Source organism: Vigna umbellata, chromosome 8 (genome assembly GCF_029865625.1).
Source record: "Vigna umbellata cultivar VRB3 chromosome 8, Vumbellata_1.0, whole genome shotgun sequence".
Lineage (NCBI taxonomy): Eukaryota > Viridiplantae > Streptophyta > Magnoliopsida > Fabales > Fabaceae > Vigna > Vigna umbellata.
The window spans coordinates 8,255,996-8,277,715 of record NC_142172.1 but is presented as its reverse complement, the minus strand read 5'-3'; the positions used below and the strand labels follow the sequence as shown (position 1 = coordinate 8,277,715).

At 34.7% G+C, this 21,720-nt stretch overlaps 3 protein-coding genes across 4 annotated transcripts; 2 read left to right on the top strand and 1 right to left on the bottom strand.

The window, feature by feature from the left end:
* The first annotated feature begins 1,128 nt into the window (after positions 1-1,128).
* LOC148193971 (uncharacterized) lies at positions 1,129-3,841 on the top strand. Its single transcript, XM_088097067.1, has 2 exons — positions 1,129-1,630; positions 3,768-3,841. Exons 1-2 carry the CDS (start codon positions 1,129-1,131, stop codon positions 3,839-3,841), a joined length of 576 nt encoding a protein of 191 aa, XP_087953193.1.
* A 3,741-nt stretch (positions 3,842-7,582) lies between these two features.
* Positions 7,583-21,421, top strand: LOC124846378 (glycinol 4-dimethylallyltransferase-like). The gene is made up of 13 exons (XM_047323618.2): positions 7,583-7,668; positions 7,756-7,803; positions 9,921-10,198; positions 10,672-10,755; positions 10,844-10,918; positions 19,032-19,115; positions 19,206-19,295; positions 19,481-19,582; positions 19,774-19,869; positions 19,966-20,037; positions 20,116-20,214; positions 20,758-20,862; positions 21,199-21,421. The coding sequence occupies exons 1-13, from the start codon at positions 7,617-7,619 to the stop codon at positions 21,238-21,240; spliced, it is 1,227 nt and encodes a 408-aa protein (XP_047179574.2). The 5' UTR covers positions 7,583-7,616; the 3' UTR covers positions 21,241-21,421.
* On the bottom strand, positions 16,852-18,585 carry LOC148193970 (uncharacterized). Of its 2 annotated transcripts, none has more exons than XM_088095608.1 (2): positions 17,209-18,585; positions 16,852-16,886 (listed from the first exon to the last, which is right to left on the bottom strand). In XM_088095608.1, the coding sequence occupies exons 1-2, from the start codon at positions 18,380-18,382 to the stop codon at positions 16,852-16,854; spliced, it is 1,209 nt and encodes a 402-aa protein (XP_087951734.1). In that variant the 5' UTR covers positions 18,383-18,585. The 2 variants fall into 2 exon arrangements, with proteins under 2 accessions (XP_087951734.1, XP_087951735.1); XM_088095609.1 differs by having other exon boundaries at positions 16,852-16,888; positions 17,223-18,585.
* Positions 21,422-21,720: the final 299 nt, after the last annotated feature.

Below are 21,720 nucleotides of genomic sequence, written 5' to 3'. Positions count from 1 at the left end.
GAGTTCTTAAAAGATTATGACTTTGAACTGCTGTATCATCCGGGAAAGGCTAATGTAGTGGCGGACGCATTAAGCAGAAAAGCAGTTCATGTCTCGGTTATGATGGTGAAAGAACTCAGTCTGGTTGAGTGCTTTAGAGATCTAAGGTTGCAGTTCGAATTGGAACCGAACAACATCAAATGTTGTTAGCTTAGAATATCCAGTGATATCTTTGACCGGATCAAAATGAAACAAAGGGAAGACGAAGACCTGGTGAAGATTTTGAATACGCTCGGTTCAGATCAAGCTAAGGAATTCAATACTGGAACGGACGGCATATTACGCTATAGGGGTAGGACGTGCGTTCCAAACGATGGAGATCTGAAGAGGATTATCTTGGAGGAAGGGCATCACAGTCGTCTTAGCATACACCCTGGTATGACTAAGATGTATCAAGACCTCCGGAAATCCTTCTGGTGGCCTGGAATGAAGAATGATGTCGCTCGTTTTGTGGCGTCATGTCTAACATGTCAACGTGCGAAGGCGGAGCACCAGAGACCAGGCGGTTTATTGCAGCAATTGGAAATTCCTGAATGGAAGTGGGACAACGTCTCCATGGATTTCGTGACCCACCTACCACGCACGGTCAGAAATCATGATTCAATTTGGGTAATCGTGGATCGACTAACGAAGAGCGCTCACTTCCTGGCAGTCAACTTGAAGATGTCGATGACCAACCTAGCCAAGCTCTACATTAAGGAGATCGTTCGTCTACATGGAGTACCTTCGAGTATCATTTCTGACGGAGACACGAGATTCACATCTCGGTTTTGGCAATCTTTGCAAGGCGAATTGGGAAGCAAACTTCAGATGAGTTCAGCTTATCACCCTCAAACGGACGGCCAATCTGAGAGGACCATCCAGACGCTCGAAGACTTATTGAGGACGTGCGTCCTAGATCACTTAGGCGCTTGGGATGAAGTCTTACCGCTAGTAGAATTCACCTACAACAACAGCTTTCAGTCTAGCATCGGAATAGCGTCGTTTGAAGCTCTCTATGGGAGAAAGTGCCGAACGCCACTTTGTTGGTTCCAAGAAGGAGAGAAGGTGTTAACTGGACCCGAACTTATCCAGCAAACGACCGAGAAGATGAAGCTAATTCAAGAGAGGTTGAAGACGTCACTAAGCAGGCAAAAGTCCTATGCGGATAAGAGAAGGAGACCTTTGGAGTTCGCTGCAGGAGATCATTTTTTCCTTAGACTCAACCCGATCACTGGAGTAGGCAGAGCCGTTCGTCCAAAGAAGCTATCCCCCAAGTTTGTCGGGCCTTATCAAGTTTTGAGAAAGATCGGGCCAGTGGCGTACGAGTTGGCCTTACCACCTCAACTGTCAAACCTTCACCCAATCTTCCACGTTTCCCAACTTCGGAGGTACACAGCCAACCCCTCTCAGATATTGGAGTTGGAAGACGTTCAACTTCGTCAAGACCGAACGCTGGAGTTACAACCAGTTCCTGTGGAAGACAATCGCACCAAGTTATACAAGGGAAAAGACGTTCGGTTAGTGAAGATGGTGTGGGACGAAAAGACTGGCGACTCTACATGGGAAGTGGAGGATGCTATGAGGGACTTGTATCCTCACCTATTTCCGGGTAAGATTTAATTTTCGAAGACGAAAATTTTTGTAGTTAGGGGGAATGTCAGACCTTTAACCCAAACCCCACCTGTTAAATCTCATTTATTACACCCTAAACCCTGCTCAGGTGCATTAAAAATGCACTCCCAAACTCTGCACACTGACGCCAGGTGTCAAGAATGGAAGGTTCGAAAATCAGTAGTGGAAGACAAGTGTCCGTATGAGAGGGTGCGTTCGTTTTACCTTGGGAAGAAAAATGATTTCTGAAACTTTCTTTCCACTCTCTCTGCATGCACCCTTCTTCCTCCTGAAGACTGATTTTCATTTTCTCCTCCTTCTCTCTAGAAAGTTTTCCTCTTCTCTCTACTGTAACTCACTACTTTCTTCTCCGATCGCCATTCAGAAACCGTAGAAGAGTTCCCTGCGTCATGAGCTCCATTCTGAACCGAACAGCTTTAGAATCTAAAACTGGTAAGTCGCTCGTCCCTAGCTGTTGTTCGTATGAACATGCAAACCAAGCCTGGTTGCATGTATTCACTTTGTCTGAATCAATCTTGGTTCTGTCACTTGTTTTAGTTTGAAAGAGTTGAGTGATCTTGAGGGTAGAAGTTGTAGTTGGGCAAACCAAGAGCAATACGTTAGGACGTTTTCACTCACGAATCCAGGTAAGGGAAGCTTATTTAATTTAATTGATATTCGTATGTTGTTTTCTGTATGAGCGTTCGTTATTGACTGAATGTATGTGGTACATGCTGGTTGTTATGTATGATGATGGTTGATATGTATGAATGTGAATATGGATAATTACTATGGAGCATGAATTGTTAATATGAATCATATAAAGTATGTGAATTGATAATTGATATGAAATTATAAGATATGAACTATATGATAAATGTTGAGTTAGAAACAGATGAAAAATTGAAGATGAAATTCTCTCTAAGAAAATGTACGGAATTCTTTCATTTGGAAAGAATTCTAGTTGAGGACGAACACCCTCTTGTATTAGTGCTACGTTTGAGTGTTCGGCCGAACGTAGATGCCCCGAGTGTTATGTGAGGAGTTGAGAAGCTTATAACTATACCTTTGGACACTTAGTCATTTCTAAATTCTATCTTCACCATCTCGTATTACCTTTATTTCTAATTCTATTATGAGTACACATCTGCGATGGGTCTCGACCCAAAGCGTTCGTTATGAGTGGCGCTCGGTATTATACTGAACGCTCGTCCTAGTATTAAATTACAAAACGGGTGGAAATAGCGTTTGTCCAAATTTCAGTAACTCCGTGTACCGTGTTCGGTCATTGACTCGCAGTCGGTTTCTATAATTGAATTGTTCTAGGTATGGTCATTTAATCGTCTTGAGGTGTCTCTATCCATTTGAATTCGGCCTAGAGCCTTTGTACCTAAATTATTATTGAGTATTGATCGGATCTTCTTAGAGTCAGTTCATTCAACTGATTCAAGTGGTAAATGACGTTCGTTAAATATTAAATGTCGGTTTTATTCTTTTCTGAAACGAGGATCTCTCGGTCTCGTTTTTAACGTTCGTCCTCATTATGAAGAGGGTTGAACGCTCGTTATTTTATGAAATTGAAATGGAAGACGAAAATGAGATTAAAGTGAAGAATTATAAGGAATGAACAGTATATGAGATGAAATAATGCTTGTGGATTTTGAACGAGCGTTCCAGGGAGGAACGACTCATGTATGGATGAATATGGAATTTTGTAAAGTATGATCGTGGGCATGCTAATGCTGGCATTTCATCCTGATGTTCCGTGAGTACCCATCCTCAAGTAGAGGTGAGTAGGTCATGTGTGGGAACGGCAGGAGGTCCTAGTCCTTAGGGGTACTTTGGATAGGGCTAACCTCGGGTGGCAGCTGATGAGATTATTCCAGTTACTACATCACCCGGGTGCAAGAACGCCTGTAGCTACACAGATTCATACAGTCCGGACGGTCCGTCTAGAGATATTTTTGTATGGTTATACATGTTGAACTATAGTCTTGTGTTGTTTGGAATGTTACTTTAAATCTTGATGTATGAATTAAATTACATAAGCTTACCCTGTGTTCTCTCCTTGTGTTGTTTCGTCCTTGTACGTCCGTCTTGTCAATTGCAATGATCATCCGTGTGGATGTGAGCAGAAGGAGATGCCCTGTTGGAAGATATAATTGAAGAGGAGAATTTGGTAGATGTGGAAGTCAAGGCCGAGCCTTAGAGCGTCCGGTTATTCATAGATGATAGCTAGTTAATTTTGATTTTGAACGTTCGGTTATTTGGTTTTGTAAAACCGTTCGTCCCGAATTCTTGTTACTTCTGTATTAATGTATTTAACTCTGTAATTAATGTCGTTCGGCTTTTGAACGTTGATTTTAGTGTAAGACTGCACTGTTTGATTTTGCAATGTAATTAATTCTATTTTTTGGTTATTACTGTATTTTGGGATGTTACACTTCGGAACTTGATGGAGTCTGGAATAGAAAAGCTAACAATCACGGGATACATAACTCACATTGGTCGAATTGGCTTATAAAAGAACTATCTTGGAGCATAGTTTGTCTATTCTTTGCCATAGATTTTCTCAAATTTGAGAATCATGATCCAATATATGGTGCAAAATACGAAATTAATTCAGATTATATGGGAGAAATACTGATCCCATGAAAACACCGGCAAAAATACCAAAGCTCGTAGAGCTCGCAAAGAACATCGATTGCATGATGATACTGGTATTTATTCTTATTGTTATTTTATGTTGAATTTCCATTATCAGATGCCTATGAGGAAGCTATACATGTTGATTGTTGGTTATATTATTGAAGGAAAGGTTGAGAGAGTGGAACAGAGAAAACTGAAAGAATGGAAGAGAGGAATATAAAACTGCTTAATATGTTATTTTTTGGAGTGCAATTGCTTTTATAAAGCAAATAAGTGAACGTAAATGTACGAAAATTTTGGCCTCTATAACCACTAACAAACTAGTGCTCTTAGTGCCTAGAAAATAGCAAATAAATTCTACTAGTCAACATGACTTTTATTTTCCTAAAAAATAGCATAACATATAATTTTAATTTTTTAATTTCCAATAGTCATTAATCAACACTCCTCCTTGACTTTGGAACTGCAAACTCCAAGCTTTTGTCTCAAGAACTCAAATCTAGATTTTGGAAGTGCCTTGGTTAGGATATCAGCCACTTGATCTTCTGATTTGCAGTAGACTAGTTTCACTTGTCCTTCTCTTTGAACTTCTCTTAAAAGGAAAAGTTTTATCTTAAAATGCTTTGTTTTGCCATGAAAAACTGGATTATTGGCAATTGAAATTGCAGCTTGATTATCCACAAAAATCTTTGTGCTGTCTTCTTTTTCTATGTGTAAATCAGTCATGATCTTCCTTATCCAGACAGTTTGATTTACAACAGCTGCAGCAGCAACATACTCTGCTTCTGCTGTTGATTGGGCTATAATTTCTTGTTTTTTGGAACACCATGAAAAAACTCCAGAACCAAGTGAGAAACAATAACCAGAAGTGCTTCTCATATCATCAACACATCCTGCCCAAGCACTATCTGAATAACCATGAAAACTTAAGCTTTCAACTTTCTTGAACCATATACCATAATCAATTGTGCCTTTAACATATCTAAGAATTCTTTTTGCTGCTTGAAAATGAATTTCACTAGCACAATGCATGTACCTTGATAACAAACTCACTGAATGCATGATGTCTGGTCTGATGGCAGTTAAATACATTAAGCATCCAATTAAGGATCTAAACAACTTTTCATCAACCTTTTCAACACCATCTTCTCTGCAGAACTTTTCTTTTTGGTTCATTGGAGTTGCAGCTGACTTACACTCTCCCATGTTGAACTTCATAAGCACTTCCTTTGCATACTTTTCTTGGCACACAAATATTTCATTTTTCTTTTGTTGCACTTGCATACCAAGAAAAAATGTCATCTTTCCAAGGTCTGTCATTTCAAAGACATTTTCCATTTCTTCTTTAAACTTGTCAATCATCTCCTTACAATTTCCTGTAACAAATAAGTCATCAACATACAGAGATATCATAAGTATATCTTCATTCACCTTTTTAATATATAAGGTGTACTCACTCAGACTTTTCACAAAGCCTAAGCTCATTAAATGTGCATCAATTCTGCTATACCAAGACCTTGGTGCTTGTTTCAAACCATATAATGCCTTTTTTAGTAGATAAACCTTGTCTTCTTGTCCTTGAAGAGAAAAACCTTCTGGCTGTTCCACAAAAATTTCTTCCTCCAAATATCCATTCAAAAATGCTGATTTTACATCCAATTGATGTATAAGCCAGCCCTTTTGTGCAACTAGTGCTAGCAGCAATCTTATTGTGTCTAGCCTGGCAACTGGGGCAAATGTTTCAGAGAAATCCACCCCAAACATCTGAGCATATCCCTTGACAACAAGTCTTGCCTTGTACTTGTTCACAGAACCATCGGGATTGAACTTGGTTCTATAAACCCACTTTACTCCAATGGCCTTCTTATGACTAGGTCTATCCACCAACTCCCACGTCTGATTTTTTTCAATCATTTTGAGCTCCTCTTCCATAACATTTATCCATTTTTTGTCAGTTGCAGCCTTTTCATATCCACCAGGTTCCATGACAGCAACATTACACCTTTGATAGATGTCAGAAAGCAATCTTGTTCCTCTGACAGGTTCATCATCCACATCTGAAGGAAAGGTTGAGAGAGTGGAACAGAGAAAACTGAGAGAATGGAACAGAGGAATATAAAACTACTTAATATGTTATTTTTTGGAGTACAATTGCTTTTATAAAGCAAATAAGTGAACGTAAATGTACGAAAATGTTGGCCTTTATAACCACTAACAAACTAGTGCTCTTAGTGCCTAGAAAATAGCAAATAAATTCTACTAGTCAACATGACTTTTATTTTCCTAAAAAATAGCATAACATATAATTTTAATTTTTTAATTTTTTAATTTCCAATAGTCATTAATCAACATTGATCCTCACAGGAATTTGTAGCAACCTCATCCTCTCCGATATCTACATCGTCAACAACGACAACATGAAGAACCATTTTACACAAGTTTAGACACGGAGCTCTTAAACCCACTTCAACTTCTTCCCTCCCTCCTCTTCCACCACCGCCTTCGTCACTTACTTCAACTGCACATGCGAGAAATATGGGGAATCATAGAACCACCATCTCCATCACTAAGCACCAACACGATCTAGATTGGTGGCCATGAGAGCTCCGTGACCAGCGGTCGACGATCGGCGACGAGGTCCATGGAAGAGTGAGCCGAGTGGAGTGGGTGGGTGGAGGGAGTCTGACGAGATCTGGAAACAAATTCCTTGGTTCGAATAAATTTTTCCACATCAAAAACTCTTAATTTTAAAAAAATTTCCACATAATAAAACAATTTTACATCACCATGCACCACGTCAGCACCAACTAACGACGTCTGTGATAACTTAACGAATAGGGCAAAATTGGCTCAATTTTACAAATATTATGACCCAATTAAGACAGTTACAACTATGAATACCCACTTGAGATTCATCCGAAGGTTTAAACTTTTTTTTTTCTTTTTTCCAACCTTATAATATCCTATCTATCATTAATGGATATTTTTTAGCTTTGAACATACATTATAAAAATGTATGTAATTGACAAAGTCTTTCCAAACCGTTTAGACTTTTACGTTATACTGGTTATTAAAATCCAAAATACTAAATCATGTAGAAGTCTTTTAAATGTTTCTTACACATGTGTGTTAGGTTTGATTATTTTGCGATTCTTCTCCTACAAAATATTGACTATGTGCGTTGTGTATGACTTTCTGCGCACCATTGAAATTTGATCTCGCCCTAAGAAGAGTAAAATTTCATGGAGTCTTTTTGCCTATAAAATATCCCATTTCTCTCTTCTCTTGTAAAAGGTATCTACAAGAGTGTAGTGTACTAAGTGTGGTGAGTTTCCATGGCTAGGGCACATCTTATATCTTCTCCTATCGTCTGTTCAGTGACAAATGGTACCTATATTCACTATCTTCTAATTTTGTTCATTTTTCATTACTAAGTTATTTGTTGAGTAATATGTGAAAGCATGGTAATTGTAGGTCATTTTTGGGTCCGGAAACCATCCTTCAAGAGCATCTCCTGTGCAAGTATGTCTCTTCAGTTATACCCTATTCCTTCATCTAAACTATATTTCTTAGTATCTCACACTAAAATCTTTTTTTTCATCTATTAGGTGGTGGAATCAGCTTTAATTATCACCCTTCACTACATAATTAATATATATATAAGAAAACATAAATTTAGCATTTAATGTAATATGACACAACATTAACTTTAAAATAATGGAAAAGCATAAATTTATTTATAATTTTTTTATTAAAAGTTTTTTGTGTTGGTATAGACTATACTAAATAAAATAAATATTAAAATTAAATAATTTTAGAGTCAGCTTAGCAAATGTTAAGTTTATTTACTTTTGTTTCTTTTTATAGTTTTATAGTTAGTATCTAGTGGTATTGAATTAAATAAATATAAATATTTAAAAATAAGTTTAGCATATAAATATTATATTAATCTTATTTATATTTCATATTTATTTTAGTTTATTTTTATAATTTGTATTTACTTAGCTAATATTAATATATTTATTATTAATTTATGTGTGTTATTCTTTCATTTTCTATACAATTATTACGAGACTCATCTTTTCCATTCTGATTCGTAAATGTCATCACACCCACATTTTTTCATCAACACTTATTTTATTAGTTCACATTTATCTTCTTCATCTATATTCATCCATTTCATCTACGTACATATCATTCATCTATATTTTTTCCCACATCTTTTTAGTCTACATTTTGCTTATCGTCTTATTCATTCATACTTATCTACATTTATTTTCTTCATTTACACTCTTCTAATAATGTCTATTTAGCAATTTTTTCTTGTATCAGTTTTTCTACCAAATCTAAATACCTATTTTCTCGTAGTATATATCTGTATATGTATGCAAAGAAACTTGATTTTTATAACAGTTTGTTATATAATTTTTAATTAATATTTTTTAAATAACTGTTAGTTTGAAATATTGTTTATAAAGTTATCACAATTATATGTTTATTTCTTTATTATATTTGTAATTTCTACTTCTAATATTAAGTTACTTAACTAATTTACATATATTATTATAACTTAAAATAAAATAAAAAATTTAAAAATTATAGGGACAGAGAGCAATGTATTTACTTGAGTAATAAATAATAATAATATCTTTACTTAAAAGTTTATACAAATTAATAAATAAATTCTTATGAATATATAAGTGTACATTTAATTTATTTATTTGTTATGTTTTATTTCAAAATTTAAAATTAACAATTTAAACATATTAATTGCAAAGCTACGTCAATTTGACTTTTCAGCTTCTAACCATAAGTAGGAGTGATAGGGACCGGTGATGCTATATTTTTGTTTTGAAAATAAAAACTCATTCATTTTGTAAAAGAATATAATGTCTTCCTTTCTTATAATATAAAAGAAATATTTTAAAAATTGATAAAGGCATTTTTTCAAATATTTATAAGGAGAATAAAATGAACCTAAAGGTGCAATAACTTTTGCATAATTTATATATGAATTAAAATTAGTTTTAAAGAAATAAAATAATGAAAGATAGTTTATAAATTACCTTACATATAAACTAATTTGAGTTTAGAAAAAAAAACTTAAATATTTATATTATAGTATATATATATATATATATGTATGTATGTATTGTGAATATAATTATGAGTTTAAGTTTTAAGTTAGATAAAGATAAAATAGTTTAACTTCTTATAAGAATAAAAACTAATAAAACTTTAAAATTTTAGATTGAAAGAAATGAATTGAAGTAAGAATTTACTAGAATTAAATTTTGCCAATCAAATCCCCTTATAAAATACCTATATAGAAGACCACGTCAAAGAAATATTAAGTTTGAAAATCAATTAAAGTTGTGTTTGATAAATATTATACATTATTATAATCCATTTTTTCTTGTAAGTGACTATTGAATTTGACTCTTTTTGAAACCAAAATCTTGTCATATAATTCTCTTTTTAAAGGTTTTCTCCGAAAAAACTACAGTTATTTGATTTTTCTTATTTCAATTTTCAAATTTATCATTCTCTCAATTTATCATCTTGCCATGTTTAGTTTCATTAATTTTAAATATACCTTTCTTTTGTGCACGCTACAACTTTAACACTTGTTACATTAGGTTCTGGTGGATCAAAAGCTTCTAAGCACAATATAAAAGCTCAAATACAGTATAATCCTTTGAGGTCTCAACAATCACCTTTTAATCATTATTACAAAAGCATTGAAAAAGGAGCAACACATGAAGATAGCAACAAAAGTTATGTTGTAAAAGCCGTCACTGTACCATCTTCTGAGTCAGAATCTGAAGCTTCCAACTCCAAAAACATTGTTAATTCTGTCAAAGATTTCATGCTCGTTTTATACCAATTTATTTACCCTTACACAGTGTATGCTCGAGTAAGTGCAAACTTTCCATCTCTCGTAATTAATATTCAAAAGTTATGGTTAATAACAAGTTTTTCCTTTTCATTAAATTCTCATTTGCATAATTAATACTGTTAGTTGGAAAACTAAACAGATAAGATATTTTAGAATATAAATAAATGCAAAGTTAATTTTAAAAGTCGGTTTTGTCATATTGAATTAATCTTAAACTCGATTTCTTAATATAATATCTTAACCATGATTTAAATTGTCTTAGTAAAATTTTGTAAAAATTGTTACACTCGTCATCATACTATCATGGTCCATCCATCAATGTTTAATCCTATATTCCAGATTTATATACCTAAACTTGAGTTAGTAGACTGAGTAGAAAAAGTCAATTTATGCAATCTTTATTTTATAATTTAATTTTGTAAAATTGAATTAGATTTGAAATTTACTTCTTAAATTTATTGTTTTAAATTATCTTTATTTATATTTTACAGACATCAGCGGCAATTTCTGCATCTCTCATTGCAGTAGAAAAACTATCAGATATATCTCCATTGTTTTTTATTGGTTTGTTACAGGTGACCCTCCAAATATGTCGTTCTTTTAAATAGACAATTCAAAACTACCCTTTTAACCTCAATAATGCATTCTTTTGAGTTGTTTCAGGCTGTGCTTCCTCACTTGTTCATGGATCTTTACGTTAATGGAGTGAATCAATTGTTTGACTTTGAAATAGATAAGGTATGAAACTTACTACGAATAAAAGATTTGGATCATTGCTAAATTATTTCTTTATTTCTTTATTTATACTTTTTTATGTATTCCCTAAAAAATACGATGAAACATGTTTTTTTGTGTAAGATTTGTGTGAAGTAAAGTATTCAGAAACATAGACTAACACAAGAACATCACGACAAGAATTTGAACAATTTATATAAATTTAATGATGGAAGTCCCACATCGACTAGAGATAAGGCCAATTTATAATATATAAGTGAGGTGTAAACCTCACCTTAGAAGCCGATTTTGTGGGGATGAGTTAGGCCTCAAGTCCACTTCTAACATGGTATCAGAGCATGTGAAATATAAACGCGCCACACTGTTTGTTAATTGCATTGTAATTGGCTGTTGTCATTAAATTGAATGTCGTAGGCGATTTAAATAGTAGTTGGTCAGGTATAAAAACAGTAACAGTACCAGACCACGAGAACTAAATCAAAAAGACAACATAAATAACAAAAATGTAGACTCAAACGAAATTACAACTAAAACCCTTTTAATTTAAGTTTATCCAACAAAAGCTTTTCCTAAACTTAAATTTTTTTCATGCTTAATCCCTTGCCGAGAGCTTACTCCTTTCATAATTTATTTTCATTGTGGACCGAATTTGCTTAAGTTCTTTACTTTCGTTTTGGTCGTTCTCTATCTTCACCAACGTCTTATTTAATTTGGCCGACTTCTCAGTAACCAAATTTCTCTCTACATCTTCATCTCTTTTCTATTCTGATTATCTACACACACCTTACTAACATGAGCAAGCTCCTCTTCCAGACTAATCTGTGCCAACTCCTTCCATATTTGGTTCTCCACGTTGAGAATTTTCACTTTTTCTAGAAGAATCCAAATTACCTTTGCTAGACACTAAATCTCCTTATATTTCTCTTTAAGTTTCTTCTCTACGGCCTCTTGTATCACTTTTAATGACAATTCCATTTTCCCCACTCTCTACTGCTCCTCGAGCTCCACGTTTGCCACTAAGCTGATTTCCAAAGTAACTTCATGATTGTTCGACCTGATCTCATCCAACACTGAGCTCTAAAATATGGCAAGATATTCTAACAAAACCATGCTGGAGAAACCACGTGCAGAGATAGAACAAAATGTTAAAACATAAATCTTAAACCAAATACCAGTCCCAAGCCATAATCATACTAAAAACAAAACCACCACATTAAAAATGAACAATTTAAATTCTAAACTATAAGTGAGCTTAATTTGAATTTGTAATGAGAAATTTTGTAAGTTCCTTTTTGACGGAAAAATATTCAACTCTGTGACATGGTGGTTTAATTTGGTTGGGAGTTAATGTTCAAACATAGTTTTTCCTGGTGACTAAAATATTGGTGAAAAACATTGGTAATCCATAACAGTAGTTAAGCAAGGTAGTAGATTAGAATATATACATACATAAGTTTATATGGGGCTAATTATTATACATGATTGATATGAAGATCTATGCATGGATTTGGTGGTTGACAAATTAGTATCGGAGATGGAAGAGAGAAAATAGGTTATCGAAATAGTGAAAAAAGTGTTTACTATTAGCAATATAGATATAGGACAAAGTGAAGGGACAAATTAAGCAGGCACAAAAATCTATCACAAACTTGTTAATAGATACAGCAAAAGATGAAGGGACACCATAGAAAGAAGGGTGCGACCATATGTAAGGGAATGAGGACATATGCAATTATACAAATCAACCAGATTTCTAAGAAAGGAACTTTATCCACTTCTTAACATGATATCAAGTTAGAGCCTATCCTAGTAAGATTTGTGTGGACATTGTTCCACCCGTTATCGGACCACTATCGAACCATCCATTAGTGTCTAGTCTCATGCTCGAGATATATGACAAATATCAGAGAAATCATAACAGAATGACACGTATTGCAGGCATGCAACGCACTGCACTGTACTGTAATTCTTATTGAATGAGGAACGTGTGTATTTATACAATAGAAGAAGAGAGAGAAAAGTAAAATATTAGAGAAGCACTAGAAGCTTCCGTAACAACGGTGAGGCAAAACTAATCCAAAGACTAATTATGATTAAGACCCTCCCTCAAGCTGGGAATAAAGATTGAACATTCCCAGCTTGGTACGAAGAGTGGAAAACAGAGAAGGAGACAAAGACTTGGTGAAGATATCTGCAAGCTGCTGAGAAGAAGACACAGGTAGTAGTTTCACCAATCCAGATTGAACTTTTTCACGGACTAAGTGGCAGTCAATGTCTATGTGTTTAGTGCGCTCATGGGACACTTGATTGGCTGCAATTTGGAGGGCAGAGTGATTATCACAATAGAGAAGAGTTGGTTGCTTGAAAGAAATGTGTAAATCTGTGAGCAGATAAGTCAACCATTGAATTTCACATGTGGTGGCAGCAAGAGCATGATATTCAGCCTCTGAGGAGCTGCGAGAAACTGTAGGTTGCTTTTTAGAACGCCATGAAACAAGTGAATCTCCAAGATACACAAAAAAACCTGTAACAGAACGGTGAGTGTCGAGACAACCTGCCCAGTCAGAGTCACTAAACGCCTTCAATTGGAGAGAACTCTTAGTTGCAAAAAACAGACCGAAACCAGGGGCTTGCTTTATATATCGTAAAATACAAAAAGTTGCTTGAGAATGTGTTGATGTAGGAGCTGACATGAATTGGCTGAGGTGATGGACAACATAGGAGATGTCAGGGCGAGTGGTAGTTAAATAAATTAATTTCCCAAGAAGACGACGATAGGATGAAGAATCAGGAAGCGGTGTGCTAAATGAGGTGGAAAGTTTAGCAGTGTAATCCATTGGCGTGGCAACAGGACGAGAAGCCAACATACCACACTCTGTCAAAATGTCGAGAGTGTACTTCCGTTGAGAGAGATGAATTCCAGTGTTGTTGCGAGCAACTTCTAGACCCAAAAAGTAACGAAGATTGCCAAGGTTTTTGATTTTAAATTCATGATCAAGGAGTGTTGTAACAGATTCAATCTCTGCAATATTGTTGCCGGCAAGGACGATATCATCAACATACACAAGAATAGCTATAGTGGAAGATTCAGAAATCTTCAAAAATAAAGAATGATCCGAAGCTGATTGTTTATATCCATGCCAAAGAAGAAAAGAAGAAAGTTTCGCAAACCACTGGCGGCTGGCTTGCTTCAATCCATAAATTGATCGTTGAAGTTTACATACTTGGTTTAGGAAAGAAGGATTGATTCCCGTGTTAGAATCGCTGCAACGGAATTATTAGCGTGGAACAAACCAAGAGGGGGGGTGAATTGGTTATACACTTTTATTGTGTCTTTTATTATTTTTCTCTTAATTTTTCTTACTGGGCGAATGATTAAATATAAATGACAGAGTAAGGGAAAGAGAAAAATTACACAGGTGATTTTATCCTGGTTCAGATCACTAGGATCCTCCTACGTCCAGTCGCTTATCTCAAACAAGATAAACCTTTTTCACTAACACAAAACACTTACAAATATTAGTCACAAAGAAAAACAATTTGTAAGAGTTTAGAAATACCACCTCTCTTGAAACCACAAAAGATGAACTTACACTTCCTTTGAATCTTCACAAAGGATGATACCACCTCTCTTAAAACCACAAGAGACGAACTTACACTTCCTTTGAATCTTCACAAAGGATGACCACCTCCTTCGAATGCTTCACGAAGGATGATTCTCTTCCACGCACTCCCTCGGACACACCAAGGATGAACAAGCTATTCCTCTGTCACCGCAGTAGCACTTCAGGACTTTGCAGACAAGAGTTTCCTTAGCTTCAACAATCTCACAGAGTTCTCAAAGAGTTCAGAGATCTTTTGCACAAGGGAAGAGTTATTTTTGAGATAAAGAGTGAGCCATTTTATAGACTCAGCCTAATACCCTTCCATTCTTCGAAAACGGGCCATCTAACGCATTTAATCGATTAACATAAATATTAATCGATTAATAATGAGTATAACGGCTAGTTTTTCAAATCTGAAACCCCCAACGGCTAGTTTTTCAAATCTGAAACCTCCAACGGCTAGTGTTAATTGATTATTCTCAGGAATAATCGATTAACTAAATAAATCAAATATAAATTACAAGAATCAACCCTAATACATATTTGAGCACTATTACATCAACTTTGATTATTATAAAAGCTTTATAAAATACAGAGATCTTCAATTTGTCTTACTTGTGCAAATCTGTTCATCATCAAAACTTTATCTTTGATTTTTGCTAACATCCCGGAGGTAGAGTCATGTAGACTTCTTCATCTAATTCACCATGAAGAAAAGCATTATTTACATCCAGCTGTTTTAAGTGCCAATTTAAAATTGCAGCTAAAGCCAAAAGTAGTCGGACTGTAGTGAGTTTTGCCACAGGGGAGAAAGTGGCAATATAATCCAAACCTTCCATTTGAGTGTATCCCTTAGCAACAAGACGAGCTTTGTAACGTCCAGTACTGCCATCTGCATGATACTTGATTTTATAAATCCATCAGCAACCACTAACATGTTTATGGGGGGCAGAGACATGAAAATCCAAGTATTATTCAAGGTTAAAGCCTCCAATTCAGCTTGCATGGCCTTTTTCCAATAATCATATTTAACAGCTTCAGCATAGGAATATGGTTCGGTGATTGTGGAAATGCAAGAAATAAATGATTGAAAATTGTTAGAAAGGTGATAATAAGAAAGATGATCTTGAATGGGATAACACATACTTGGATTGGTAGTAGTTGATGTGAATGAATGATGGTAATCTTAAAGATAAGAGGGAGGATGATGAGCACGACTAGATCACCTTAGTGGGTGTGTTGGGGAAGTTGTCTCAGCAGAAAGAGGGGAAGGAGCTGGATTAGATGTAGTAGATGGAGAAGGAATAAAGTTAGGAGAGAGAGAAGTATTATGAAATGGAGTTGGTGAGACAATAGGAATTTTAGAATCAGAAGATGGAGGTTGAAGGAATGGAAAGCGATCTTCATAAAATTATACATTGCGTGAGATGACAATGCTACGATTATGAAGATTATAGGCAAGGTATCCTTTTGTAGAGTGTGGGATGCCAAGGAATATACAAGGATGGGCTCGTGGGTCTAATTTCTTACGATGGGCAGTAGATGTAGAAATGTAACACAAACATCCAAACACTCTCAGGTTAGAAATATCACATGTACAACCATAAAGTTTTTGAAAAGGAGTGTTATTATTGAGAAACGGTGTTGGGATAAGATTTATCAAATAAGTGGCATGCAAAAGTGCATAATTCCAAAAACATGCAGGTAAATTTGAGTGAAAAAGAAGAGCCCGAGTAACAATAAGTAAATATTGATGTTTGCGCTCGACAATTCCATTTGTTGAGGAGTTTCTACACATGATGTTTGATGTATGATACCTTTAGATTTGAAAAATTCATGCATAGAGAACTCCATTATCTGTGCGAATGATTTGAACATGAGAATTAAATTGCTTTTCAGCAAAAGTAATGAAATTAACAAGCAGTTGGCGAGTCTCTGCTTTATTGTTCATGAGAAAAATCCATGTGAAACGTGTATGATCATCCACAATTGTGAGAAAAAATTTGTGACCATGCATGGAAGGGGTAGAGTAAGGGCCCCATATGTCCATATGCAAAAGAGAAAAAGGTTTTTGAGCATGTGAACGACTCTTTGGAAATGGAAGTTTGAATTTGTTTTGCATAATGACAAGAATTGCAAATGAAATTTTCATTTATGGTCAAACAAGGATATATCTTCAGCATAGTATGTAAACGAGTGTTTGATAAATGCCCAAGGCGAAAATGCCAAAGATCAATAGGCAAAACATTACAATCAGGATGTACTATAGTAGAATGGATTTGGGGAAAATTAAAAGTATGAGGAACAAGCTGGTATAGACCATTCTTCACATCAATTGAACCAATCTTCATCTTGATTTTTGTATCCTGTATGAGACAAGAGTTAGCTGTGAAAAGAATCTGATAAGATGTATTCAAGACCAATTTTGACAGAGAGATCAAATTGAATGTGAATGAAGGAACATATAAAACATCAACAAGAGCAAAAGTGGAAGTGAGGTGAGCTGTGTGCCAGCATGAGTTGCTATAACACGATGACTATTAGGAAGGTTAATAGTAATAGGAGTAATGGCATGATATGAAGTGAAAAATTGTAAGGAATTAGAAACATGGTCTGTGGCTCCTGAATCAAGGATCCAGGGAGTTGTGTGGAGTGTGTGTGTTGTGCAAATTATGGATGAGATACTACCTGAAGGATGTGATGTGTGTGTAGAAGAAGAAATTGAACCAATGTGATTAACATGCGCAGAACTGGATGCTGAAGCAGTGTGAGATGGTTGCTGAATCAAGGCCAATAAAGCTTGATATTGTTGAGGAGTAAACCGAATTTCTGAATTCTCTGAAACAGTAAGTTGTTCCTTTTCAGCAACTGGTGCTTCAGTAAGTGAAACACTGTTAGCAGAAGAGAATTTGGCATTGAAGAAGCGGTGACCAGGAGGATATCCATGCTTCTTATAGCAAACTTCAATGGTGTGATCGGTCTTTCCACAATATGAGCAAATTTTTCCACGAGTGGGGGCACTCTTACAAGTAGAATGATTTGGGAAGCCTTGTTTGCGGTAACAGGTACTTTCAGTGTGACCATAACGTCCACAAAATGCACAAGCAGAAGCGGTGGTGGTAGGAGCATTAACAACATTTATAGAATTTTGTTTTGTCTCTGTATGAAAAATGTCAGGAATAGAATATTGTCTTTCTTGCTGGGCTACATACGAGAAGATTTTGTTGATTGGAGGTAGAGGATCCATCAACAAAACATGAGAACGAACATTAGCATACTGATCATTTAGACCACGAAGAAATTGCATAGCTTGATCTTCTAATTTTCGTTGAGCAAGGGTTGAAGACAATTTACAAGTACATTGTGCACCACAAGTGCAAACTGGATCTGGCCGAAAATTTTCTAGTTCATCCCAAATAACCCTAAGCTGAGTAAAATAATCGATGACACTGAGATCACCTTGTTTTAGAGAAAAGGCTTCTAGTTGTAGAGTTGAAATGCGAAGAAGATCACCCTGTGAGTACCGAGATTTGAGATCGCGCCAAATTTCCTCTACACAGTCCATCCAAAGGATGCTTTGCCTGATAGATGAAGAAACAAAATGGACAAGCCAGGAGACCACCATGTTATTGCAACGCTTCCAAGCTCCAGAAAGACGATCAGAAACTAATGGCCGTGGAGTGCTTCCATCAATGAGCTCCACTTTATTCTTGGCAGTAAGAGCGGTGAGCATAGATCTGCTCCAAGAATGGTAATTGGTGGAATCAAGTAAAGGAGAGACTAAGGGCATAGCAGGATTTTCATTGGGATGAAGATATAAAAAATGGTGAACGTTAAAAGAGGGATCAGTAGCATCACCCATGGCAGCAGAAGCAAAGAATGGTGATGGAGAAGAAGACCGTTAGGCTCTGGATACCATGACAAATATTAGAGAAATCATAACAGAATGACACGTATTGCAGGCATGCAACGCACTGCACTGTACTGTAATTCTTATTGAATGAGGAACGTGTGTATTTATACAATAGAAGAAGAGAGAGAAAAGTAAAATATCAGAGAAGCACTAGAAGCTTCCATAACAACGGTGAGGCAAAACTAATCCAAAGACTAATCATGATTAAGAATATATATCTCGGCGTGAGGGAGGGGTGTTGGAAGTCTCACATCGACTAAAAATAAGACTAATTTATAATATATAGGGTGCAAACCTCACTTTACAAACCGGTTTTGTAGGGTTGAATTAGACTTAAAATCTACTTTTTAACACTTACTATATATCGATGATTGCTAAAGAAATTAACCTTTTAGGACAGATTTAGTAATTTTCTTTTTGAGAAAAAATCATATAACTTTTCTTAATTTTTATACGTTGAATATTTAATTTTAATTTTTTAACAAAAAAATATATAAAAAAATCAGTTAAAAGTTGAGTAAAGTTGTGTGACTTCACATAATCCTTTACCTATTGAACGTTTCTTATTAAGTAATCTATGTTACATGTTTCATTGCAGATAAACAAACCATATCTTCCATTGGCTGCTGGCAAATTATCCTTCAGAACATGTGCCTTTATTGTTGCCTCATCTGCAATTTTGGTGCCATATATATTTATCCCTTTTCAGAATAACAGATTTTAAGATTATATTACAGAGAAAGGAGAGTCATTGTTTTATTCTGTTTTACAGGGTTTAGGGCTTAACTTGATGATAGGTTCTCCTGCATTGATTTGGAACTTTGTGTTGTGCTTTATATTAATTACTTGCTATTCAGTCAATGTGAGTTCTTTTTGCATTTAAACTTCCTTTACCTTACAATATGTTTGAAGGCATAGGTATGAAAAGGTTACCCATGGTGCACTCGTTGCTGTCATGCGTATTCTTACATACATACATACACACACACACATATATATATATATATATATTTGATGCTAATATAACAGTGTTCTGAAACTGTGCAGCTGCCGTTGTTACGATGGAAGCAATATCCGGTGCTGGCAGCATTATTTACGATTATTAGTTGGACATTTATATTTCCAATTTCATACTTCCATCATATGCAGGTTCTGTCCAATCACTAATCTGTTCCTCTTATAGATCTTAGATTTGAATAAGCATGTTCAAACTTAAATAATAATAACAAATCTTCAACCCAAGATTTTTGGGTTAGTTTCATTTGATATACAATCAACCATTTGAATCTACCATCAGAAATGGATTTGTTAAATTGCTAATTGATGTAACAAATGTTCAGACGTTTGTGTTCAAGAGACCAGCTGTGTTTACAAGATCTTTGATTGTTTCTCTGCTGTTCTTGACTTTCTACACTACTGGTATAGCATTAGCCAAGGTAAACTGTCTTTATTTTCTCAGGATATATGTATTGAATTGTCCAACATCAAACTTTTGGTCTAACAGTGTAAAACCTTGTATTGGACTTGTGTAGGATATACCAGACGTAGAGGGAGATATAAAACATGGCGTTGATTCTTTCGCAGCACGTTTAGGCCAGAAAAATGTATGTTTCTTGAATTCAATATTTTCTTAGGTTATCTTCTCTTTGAATGACATTTGATTGATTCTAAATCTTTGATAGGTATTTTGGATTTGTGTTTTCCTTCTCGAAATGGCATTTGGAGTTGCCTTTTTTGCTGGAGCATCATCTTCGTCTCCCTTTTTGATTAAATTTGTCACGGTAACATGTTTATTATATGTATATAGGTTGGAATTTTATTAGGCAGGCATAATTTATTTATTTTTTCCTCAACACGGAGTTCGATTTTGATAGACAAATGTCTTATAATTTATAATAATACGCTGTTTTGTTTGATTGTTTTTTTTTAAAGGAAACTTTTTTTTTTCAAATAAATTAAACAGATTTGTATATGTTTTCTATATTTGTCTATTATTTTTCTTAAAGTAGCTTTTTTATTTATGTATTTTGAGAAGTAATTTATTTCCACTTCTTTAAGATGTCATTTTTTAAAATGTCTTAAAATACATATTTAAAATTATAAATACTAGGTGCACTCGTTGCTGTCATGGTGCACTCTAGAAAAGGTTGTCTTTATTGTGTAGATTATTTCAACATTTTAATCTCGATAAAGGGTAAAAAATTATCTTTAAAATAAGTAATATTTTAGTACAAACATAGGGTTATTGGTTTTTACATATCATTATCGAAAAGTTATTTAAAATTTTGAACAAAATTTAAAGTTTAATCTGTTCTATGGTTTAGGGTCTAGGAAATGTTGCTCTTGGTTCGATTCTCTGGTACCAGACAAAATATGTAGATGTGACAAGTACCGCTTCCACTAAATCCTTCTATTCATTTATCTGGAAGGTAATTTTTCTCCTAAACACTGGTTACCATTAGTAGTTCAATATCCAACAGTTATCTAAGCAATTTTCCAACTTTTTTGGTAAACATAGTGAGTTGATTTCTATTGATTTCAATTTTCAAAACAACAATTTTTATAGTTCAAATGATGTAATCAGTCATATATCAAACTAATGTTCTATTTTAGTTAAAAATTCAATATAACTTAAAGCTTGGAACAAACCAGCACGTGAATTATTGCCAGTTTATCTATATATTATTAGGAAATTTTTGTACTAAATTATTTTATTATTCAAAGTTGAATATGATAACGTAGTACTTATGTGTTTGTTTTTGCAGTTGATGATGGCGGCACAGCTTCTCCTGCCTTTAATTAGATAAGGGGTGTCACTCAAGATTAAAACATATGTGTTCTCTATAGAAGATGAGTTTTGTATTACTGTGTTTTTTTTTTAATTGTGATGATTTGCAGTATCTATATCGAGCTTTATCTCTATATACACATCTTTCATAGATGGAATAAGAAAATAGAAGCAACTTTTTACGATATGATTACACTAAAGAATATGAGTGCTAATAAGTCAGCTTTTTTTTTCTGCTGCAGGGTGTTAATTTATAAATACACTCAATATAAAATCATCTCCCTAAAATATGAATCAGAGAAAGTAGAAGTCTTTCATTGTATACGTTAGGTTCACAAAAATATTAACAAAAAAAGATACGAGCAAGATAAGAAGAAATTTTTTACTAATTAAAAGGTTTTAATAAGAACTCTAAGAAGTTTGTGGTTGAATAAGAGTTTCATCGATAGGATTAGTCATGTGAGAAGGTTTGCTTCTAAGAGAATACTATGAACATACA